At 31.5% G+C, this 9,362-nt stretch overlaps 2 protein-coding genes across 3 annotated transcripts in view; one reads left to right on the top strand and one right to left on the bottom strand.

The window, feature by feature from the left end:
• The first annotated feature begins 4,388 nt into the window (after nt 1-4,388).
• On the top strand, nt 4,389-5,868 carry LOC102578209 (nucleoside diphosphate kinase). Its single transcript, XM_006347923.1, has 4 exons — nt 4,389-4,591; nt 4,772-4,820; nt 5,164-5,395; nt 5,585-5,868. Exons 1-4 carry the CDS (start codon nt 4,541-4,543, stop codon nt 5,697-5,699), a joined length of 447 nt encoding a protein of 148 aa, XP_006347985.1. The 5' UTR covers nt 4,389-4,540; the 3' UTR covers nt 5,700-5,868.
• Nucleotides 5,869-6,921: 1,053 nt separating this feature from the next.
• The window catches only part of LOC102605961 (ELMO domain-containing protein A-like), a 7,672-nt gene continuing 5,231 nt past the window's right edge, over nt 6,922-9,362 (bottom strand). For both annotated transcript variants that reach the window (XM_006347921.2, XM_006347922.2), the window contains 4 exons: nt 8,343-8,463; nt 8,066-8,113; nt 7,735-7,829; nt 6,922-7,357 (listed from right to left, as the gene is read on the bottom strand). In XM_006347921.2, the coding sequence (XP_006347983.1) occupies nt 7,256-7,357; nt 7,735-7,829; nt 8,066-8,113; nt 8,343-8,463 (366 nt within the window). In that variant the 3' untranslated portion in view covers nt 6,922-7,255. The remainder of the gene's footprint in view (nt 7,358-7,734; nt 7,830-8,065; nt 8,114-8,342; nt 8,464-9,362) is intronic.

The following is a 9,362-nucleotide window of genomic DNA, read 5'->3' as shown; positions in this document are numbered from 1 at the left end:
TAGCTATTATTTTAGTTGTTGGTTATGTAGTGTAGTTTTCCCCTTATTTTACTACTCTTTTCTTTTTGAGAAATTGGCATGTGTATGTTAGAATTTTTGACCAAAGTAAGCCATTATTAAAATCAATTCACCAAAATAATATGTTTTTTTGAAATTTTGCAAAACTAGTATAAATGTAGTTCTCAGTAACGTTTTAGATAATATTTTATTCAAAAAAATTCAATAACTAAAAGACAATAATCTGACAGAGTAAACAGACATAAAACGTTATTGTTAGTAACGTTTTATAATTCGCTACTCTGAAGCACGTTTTACAGCTAAAATGTGACTCACAGTAACATTTCTCTAGAATGGTGAAAATTGAAATTCAATCTTGTACCCGCCTCATTCATTATTCAAATTTCCATTATTAAAATGGATAGATATATTTTGTACATACATTCATTTGAAATATATATGATTTTCTCTTTTCTTTCTCTTTTCATACATAGACAATACATTTTAAAACAAAAGTAAAAAAAAAAGGTGAGGAAGACTTTGCACAAATTGGAGCTTGTCTCGTATCATTTCAATTTCAAATTTTGTAAATGAATCATATGAGAGATCTTCTTCTAGCCTAAGATAGCATCCCTTTCAAATATTAGACCAATCGGTTTCTTATAATTATTAAATATTAGACTATCAATAAAGAAGCTATTGAATTAAAATTGATGTAATAAGTAAGCAAAACGCCTATTAAAAAAAAACATAATGGCTACATCATAATAGAAGAGACAAAGAAATTAATTGATATTGTAGTAAAGCCCTCCCCACAACTTCTTTTCCTTACAAAAATATTATCTTATATTCATTTTAATAGTGGAAGTTTAATAAAGTTGAATGAGGCATGTACAAGATTGAATTTTAATTTTCAGTCATTCCAGAAAAAAATGTTAATATGAGTCACGTTTTAGCTGTAAAACGTGCTTCAGAGTAACGAATTATAAAACGTTACTGACAATAACGTTTTATGTCTGTTTATTCTATCAGATTTTTGTCTTTTTGTTAATGAATTTTTTTTGAATAAAATATAGCCTAAAACGTTACTGAGAACTATGTTTCTACTAGTTTCGTAAAATTTCAAAAAAAAAGTATTATTTTGGTGAATTGATTTTAATAATAGCTTACTTTGGTAAAAAATTCGTGTATGTTAGTCAGATAAAAGATTGTTGTCATCTTCACATTGCGTTGAACTCTTCGTTCAAAAGCCTTGAAATCATTGTTGTGATATTTGTAAACTTAAAAACGTGAATATAACTATGAATACATTGTTCGAGGTAAAGAACACATTGTATATATGTATGTATGTCCATGTATATTTCATGTACATGTGTATATCAGTGAATATCCATGATAGTATATGTTCAACAAAGAAGAATGTAGGTCATGTATATCTGTGTATATTAGTGATAATATGGCTATGATATACACACGTGATATGTATTATCGAAGTAATGTTTTCCAAGTGAATTCCATATCTGCAATTTAATTTCAATCATGTATGAAATAACCTCCAATATACATGTGAAATTCTTACATGCACTACTAGACTATAAGCCTAAATAATTTTTGTTTCTATTTCATTTTTATACATAATTAAACTTTGAAAAATAATTTAACTTTAAGATTTCAACTCAGGTATTGTTCGAACACTAACGCAGTGTTTGATGGCATGGGAAACTGTGTTTGAAATGGTTGAGTGAGAATATGTTTGACCGTTGGTTTGGGCCATTGAGGCTGAATTTTCTTTTGGGCCTAGTAGAATCAATTTAATTGGGCTGGGCCGGGGCAAGCAATGGATGGGAATAATTTGGATAGGACTTAGATATTTTTACATGTAAAAATACAAGTGTGTTTTTTATGTGGAAAAATTGAAGTCCTATTCAATAATTTGGATAGGACTTAGGTATTTTCATATGTTAATACGTGTGTGTTTTGTAAGTGGAAAAATTGAAGTCCTATTCAATAATTTAGATAGGACTTAGATATTTTTACATGTTAATATAGGTGTGTTTTGTATGTGGAAAATCGAAGTCCTATTCAATAATTTGGAGAAAGAAAAAAATATAAATAATTTGAATTTCATGTGTGTTGGAAAACATTAAAAAGAAAAATCTAAAAATATATCATTTTCGTATCTATTCAAAAGTGACCACATAAAATCATTTCCTCCTTATTTTTCTGGAGAATATTTTATGTTTCTTTTATATCAAAAACATCATAAGAATATTTTACCATCAATATTTTGTATAAATTCGATTCATGCATCAAAATGTTTTTTTTCTTCTTAATTTTAATATCGAATTAAATTTTTTATTTGAAAACATAATTGAATTTCATTCCCCTAGAATCAAAGAATGATAATTGGTTGGGATAAAAAAAATACGTCATTGCCACCGTCTCATCTAACTTTTACCCCACTTCAACTTGTCTCTATTTTTTTTCTTTTAATAAATATAATAAAGACGGTTTTTTTTTCGAATTTAAAGACTATTACATACTACAATTTGCCTAGAATACATAATACCTAAATGTATATATATTTTCAAAAGATAAAATTACATAACCAGGGTATACAATAAAGCTCTAAATTTTTTAAATTCTTTCCAAGGCAGTTTGTAACTTTATTTACTTTCTTATGAGCTATGCTTGACTCGTAGATTTTCTACGCATTAATAACCTATTACTAATAATAAAAATAATATTAATATAATGAAGGTTATGATTAATATCGAACATAGATAATACTATATCTTTAACATCAATTTTAACTTTTACAAGGTGGAGAATATTTGATTCTTGTACCAAGTGAATGTCTATTTTAAGGTTAGGATTTCGATATAGGAATCAATCCAATTGGGTAATTCCTTGGTAAAGCTTCCATGATATGCTCTATTCATTTTTTTATTTTTCATTTGGTTTTCGATACCCGTATTGAAGTTCAACTAATTCGGATTCATCCTAAGTCTCTATTTAGGAGAAAGCGCTCCTATCGAGAATTTTTTTATATCCAGGACTTGAACCCAAAACTTCTAATTAAGGAAAGAGCTACCTCCCGCTGCACCGTATCTGTTAGTTTATACATAGTAAAAAATATGAGTTAATATCTCATATGGTCACTCAACTTTGAATAGTTGACTTAGAAAGTCACTCAACTTTGAGTAGTTTACTTAGAAAGTCACTCAATTTTATTTTACAACTCAAAAGTCACTCAATTATTGATATTTTACTTAGAAAGTCATCCAACTAATTTAAATAATTTCTTCATTAAATTTTGTTGAAATACAATTTTGTTTAAACTATTTTTAAAAAATAAATAAAAAATGCTCAGTTTAATTATTTTGTTAAACTTTGTTGAAATACAATTCTTTTTTAAAATAATAAAAGTTTGCTACTGTGCGTCTTTTTTATCTTTTTGATTACTCCTTTTAATTTAATAAAAGATTGTTAAACGTACCATAGCAATTGACAAATTAAAATTAAAATGTACTGTAGCATTGCTATTAATTTAATAAGAAAATAATAAAAGATTTCTACTATTTTAAACGTACAGTAGCAATTGAGAAAAAAACTTGCTATTGTCTTGCTAAAATTAAATATGCTGAAAAATGCTACTGTACGTTTATCAAAAAAAATTGTAAATAAATAATTGAAGTAGGTCAATAAGATAATTAAAATAAATATTTTATTAATTCTTAAAACTAATTTAAAATAAAATTTAGACTTCAACAAAATTTAATAAACAAATCATTTAAGTTTGTTGGGTGATTTTCTAAGTAAAATATCAATAGTTGAGTGACTTTCTAAGTGAGATATCAATAGTTAAGTGACTTTTGAGTTATAAATAAAAGTTGAGTAATTTTCTAAGTGAACTATGCAAAGTTGAATAATCATTTGAGATATTATCTCTAAAAAATATTAGGTTGTTTAACTGTTCTCACTTAATATAAGTTCTATATGATCAATGAATTTTAATCTCATTATATGTCAAGGATTTACTTAACAAATCTTCAAGAAAGAAAGTATTTGATTGTCAAAAAGAGTATGGTCATACTTCAATCTCTTTTTGAATATTTTATGAATTTATGAAATTTTTTAGATATATCTTCAAAGAAATATATTTATATAGACATGAAATAAAATTTAAAATAGAATAGTCTCCAAGCATCTTAACCAAAATATGATCTCCAACTTACGACTTACATTTTCCTTTTTTTTCATTACATCAAATATTTGTATGTTCAACAATTTCAAAACCGAGATACGTTTATTGCTGGGTTCTGGCCTGGTGAATTTTCCTATGGGCTTTCGTTCGGGTTAAAACAAAACCAAAAAGGAAAAAAACCCGAGAATATTCCATCGAACAATTAGGGTTTACTATGTAAAGTGTCACCGACCCGTTACCGTATAAATACCCCTTCTCCGTCTTTTCACTAAAGTGCCGCGTACTGCTATTTGTTAATCCTCACACCATACTTGAGCAAACATCAAAGAAGCAAAAATGGAGCAGACTTTCATCATGATCAAGCCTGACGGTGTCCAACGTGGCCTGGTTCGTCTTCCTAAATCGTGTTTCTTTAAGATCTATCACTTTGAGCTTTGATTCAGTGTGTATTTTTGTCTAATAAATGTTATATATTGTCAATTTGTATCTTAGTTTACTAAATCCTTGATAAGGCAGGCTTTTTTTTTTCTTTTCTTACTGTGCACTCATTTGAATGTTATGCTTCAGGTTGGTGAGATTATCGGCAGATTTGAGAAGAAAGGATTCTCTTTGAAAGGTAAAATTTAATCAATTATTACAAAGTATGATTAATTTAGTACTCGATTTATTTAGTGTCCCAATTACATCACAAAAATCTTATGATTAGTCAGGACCCACACTGCAATGATTTTTCAGTTGGAGATTTGTTTCTTTTACATAAGAGTAATATGGATTGGAACAGTCTAGTATGTTTACTTTGCCTCCTTGCGTAATTATTATTGCTCTTTGCAAATGCCACATTATCCAGCTAATGTGTCATTGTTACCGTTAAAAGAATTCTCTCTGTAGTGTTGTATTTTGAATTTATTTTGACTGTAATTGTTGATTTGGTTGTGATTTTTTACTTTGCATGTATAAAGGCTTGAAGCTCATCACTGTGGACCGTGCCTTTGCTGAGAAGCATTACGCTGACTTGTCTGCTAAGCCTTTCTTTAATGGGCTTGTTGAGTATATTGTTTCTGGACCTGTTGTTGCTATGGTCTGGGAGGGTAAGGGTGTAGTTGCCACTGGCAGGAAGATCATTGGAGCAACCAACCCCTTGGAGTCGGCTGCTGGTACCATCCGTGGTGATTTTGCTATTGACATTGGCAGGTAAAACATCTGTGTATATGAATAAACTATACTAATTCAAGATCTACTTGTTATGTTAATGTTTATTTCCCTTCTCTAGAATAGGAGCTTGGTGATGTTTACTATTTTTCTGTTCAATGTTGATTTTGCTTATTGCCCGCACCTTAACCATAGTGCTGAAGTCTAAGACCCTGACCTGTTTGATTACAGGAATGTTATTCATGGAAGTGATGCTGTTGAGAGTGCTAGGAAGGAGATTGCTCTTTGGTTCCCCGAAGGAATTGCAGAGTGGCAGAGCAGCCTTCACTCATGGATCTATGAATAGAAAAGTTTTATGAATTTAGAACTCTTTCTGTGGTCTTGCCTGTTTGGTTTTAACTTATGAATTTTGTATGTCATTTGAGTCCAGAAGTTTGGTATTTGAGACTTAATGATGTGATATTTGATCATTTTGTTTATGTGTTGCACTTTCAAGTAAGTGTGAGCTTTCATCATTTGTTTGCTTCACATTTTTCTTTATTCTTGTTAAAAGAAAAAAGCGTCTTAAAATTTTGTTTCAAAAGTCAGTGTAACGTCAAACAATGTTCCTTAACTGTATGCTGTGGCTATAAATGGTACTCCCTCTGTCTCATTTTACATGAGGTAGTTTGACTCTGTACGGAGTTAAAGAAAGGAAGACTTTTAAAATTTGCGATTCAAAATAAATGATAGAAATTTGTGTGGCTGTAAATCATTTCATTAAGGATAAAATAGACATTTCATAGTTAAATTGTTACTTAATATGGAAATGTGTCATTCTTTCTGGGACTGACTAAAAAGGAAAGTAAGTTGTATAAAATGGGACAGAGGGAGTAGTTGGCAACATGTTTGTGTGCAATATGCACTAAGATTTGGTAACTTTAGTGCTTGTGGATGTGAGTTTTGGTTCATAATCATATTGTTGCTGCAATCGACTTTGGTCTGAAAGAGGTCAGTATTTTGGAGCTTGGTCTCTGCTAGCATAAAAACCAGTGTGAAGTTTGGCCTATTTATTTCTTGTTAGGTGTACACTGAAAATAGCCAATATAAATAAAATAGAAAATGAAGGCGTGGAATAACTGCCACAGTTGAAATGTAGAATTCTTGCACTTAAGAATTGTCTATAGTTCAGGCTGTCGGTACTTGTTCTCGCTGCTCATGGGCTGGCAAGTACACATCAGCCGGTTTATGCTAGAAGGGGTTGTTACTGTATGCTGAGTAATGCGCACTAATTTGGTGCTATGATACAAAAGACCCAGGTTGTGTTGAGGTGACTGCTTAATCAACAGATGTTGTAAGTTGACTTGACACTAACAAGGGAACACTCTGTTTTGGGCAAGTGTACATCCCAAGATGGATCCTCCTTTTGACATGACCTCACAAGTCACAAGTGGGTCGGAAGGCAACCATAGAAGCCGTTCAAATTTAATTAGATTCCAACAGGATTCAAGATATAAGATGAATATAGGTCCCGTTGATATCACAATCTCTTTCAAGGATCAGTCAGTTTACACGGACACGTCTTGGTCTAAAGTCTTACAAAGTCTTGTTTATAGACAGACTATTGATGGTTACCACCTTACGAGTTAATTAAAGAGAAAGGTAGTCTCTGAAGGCAATCTTTGAATTCCTACCATCACTACTGAGACCAATCATCAGGTGTGACCCTTTCCAAATTCAAGAAACAAGGGAATAACATTGTACTTGCTCTAACATTAATCCCCATTTTCCCTATCCGCTGAATTCTACAAAGTAAACACCCACCCATCAAAAGCTACTACGTAACAACACCACCAATAAATGCCACAAAACATGCATACGGAAGCCATATTCTCATTTTCTTAAAAGTCATGCCTACAAACACTATCGACTAAGAAGGTTGTATGATGGTAAATCTTCTAGCCGTGTAATGTCTTCTTGCAGAAGCTCCTCTTCTAGTTGACGACGAGTAGCCTTCATGACCGCCTGCCAGAACATAGCATATCTAAAATCAGGACTCTAAATTCACATGTAGTGTACTACCAAGTAGTATGATATCCATAGTGAATTTCTCTGATTGAACCCAATACCAACTAGATAAATACACCAATAAAGAGTCACAACAAACATGTTACTCAGAAACCACAATCGCCAGTAAAAGCAAAATTGCAGGCTGCTCTGTACCAAGGATTTCACATCTCTTTGATATTAAGATAATGCTAGCCAAAGTGAAACAATTAAGAAAGAATTTAAGTGAAAGAGACATGAAAACTTTTTCAAATGCAAAAGAACTGGATTAGGTAGCAGCAGAATTTGATCATTCCATATCCATAACTGAATATCAGTAAGCTGAAAATACATACATTGAAGTCCATATATGATGCGCGCATGGCAAGCCACTGATTATCCATCAGCTTAAATGTGATGCAATATAGCAGATCAAACGCTGATTCATTTTCTGTAAAAAGGAAACAACTTTGCTTAGAAGAGCAAAGGATAAATGCAGATGAAAGTACGACTTCACATTTATGAAGGACTAAATGGAGATTCACTGACTTCTCTTATTTAACACAGAAGAGAAGTAGAAACAAAAAGACACATCTACACGCAGTAATGAATGCATCAAAATGAAAGAGAAATTAGCAGCACTATACGAAAACCTGAAAGTAGAGACAGATCTCAAAAAAAATGTACCTGCAAGAAACTTCAAGAAAGTAGCTCCAACCAGATTTCTAGGTTTTACTGCAGAGATAAAAACACAATTAATTACGTATATCAAAACAAGTTTGCAGGGAGAATTAAGCATCTTTGGTTGGACTATATACTTGTGCATGAGAGACTCTGTATTGATTGTTAGAAACTCAAATCTCATTTTTCATTAGAAGGGCCTACTTAAAAGCATATAGTCTGGAATTTTGTCGAGACTTCACAACTTTGAGTATATAAAAGAGTGTAGATGTGGTACACGTACAAGCTTCCAGATCGAGCATCTGGATAAGCATAAATGTGATATTGACGCCAGCAACAGCGAATGGGTATTCCCAAATTGCTCTATCACCTTCCTGCTTTCGGAGAAGATCCTGGAAAGATTTCTGCAAATAAAATTACGAAAAGAGAATAAATAGATGAATCTAGAACTTTATACTGCTTGTACGTCGCATAAGCATTCTATTGGTTAACTGAAACTTACTTCTGAACAATCTGTCATTCACAGATTTCCAATTATTTCACATAAAATCAAGATAATAATGTGCACTTCTTTAGATAATTGTTGGTGTGGTAAAAACAGAAATTGCTGAATTTTTGTTCATGGATGTTATAGTATGCTCTAGTGAATCTTTCTCCAAGTTAACACAAAGCCCTTTGTTTTGCTAATAGTAGACACTCAAATATTTCACATAAAATGACAAGATACAGAGTGGGACAGATCAGTTTTGTTGATTCATAGATGCCTGAATAATAGGACCACATTTCAAATTTAATTGTACAAATTTGAAGGCCTCATATTCACCTGAGCAAGTTATTCAAAGGGAGAATAAAATTTGCAATTTAGGCAGAATTATTTTAAGAAATTCATTGAACATCAAGCCAATCTTTTCTGAAAAGTATTTAATAGATCTATCAAAGTTCATTATCTCGATCATCCATTCCGTGATTTTCTTCAAGGCTTACCATAGAGAAAAGTAATTGAAAAACACTTAACTTCTAAATTAAATGATTATTGATTAAGACAAATATCTGTACCTTCTCCTGAATGTAACTTTTCTAGTCAGGATACATACGATATATAAACCACTTACGTCATCATGTCACACAATCCAACATCACAAAACCAATTCAGATTTGACATCCAAGGCATAATTTTGTGCTAACTTTGAGGGTCTCCAAATACACAACTTTCCAACTAAATATATACGATCCAGCAAAAGTTAGGGAGTGGGAAAATATTGTTGCACATAGATTTGTTTTTTATTTATGGTACCCCCACCCC

Source organism: Solanum tuberosum, unplaced genomic scaffold (genome assembly GCF_000226075.1).
Source record: "Solanum tuberosum cultivar DM 1-3 516 R44 unplaced genomic scaffold, SolTub_3.0 scf00095, whole genome shotgun sequence".
NCBI classification, from domain to species: Eukaryota; Viridiplantae; Streptophyta; class Magnoliopsida; order Solanales; family Solanaceae; genus Solanum; species Solanum tuberosum.
The sequence above is the reverse complement of the archived record's forward strand: the minus strand, read 5'-3'. Positions and strand labels throughout refer to the sequence as shown.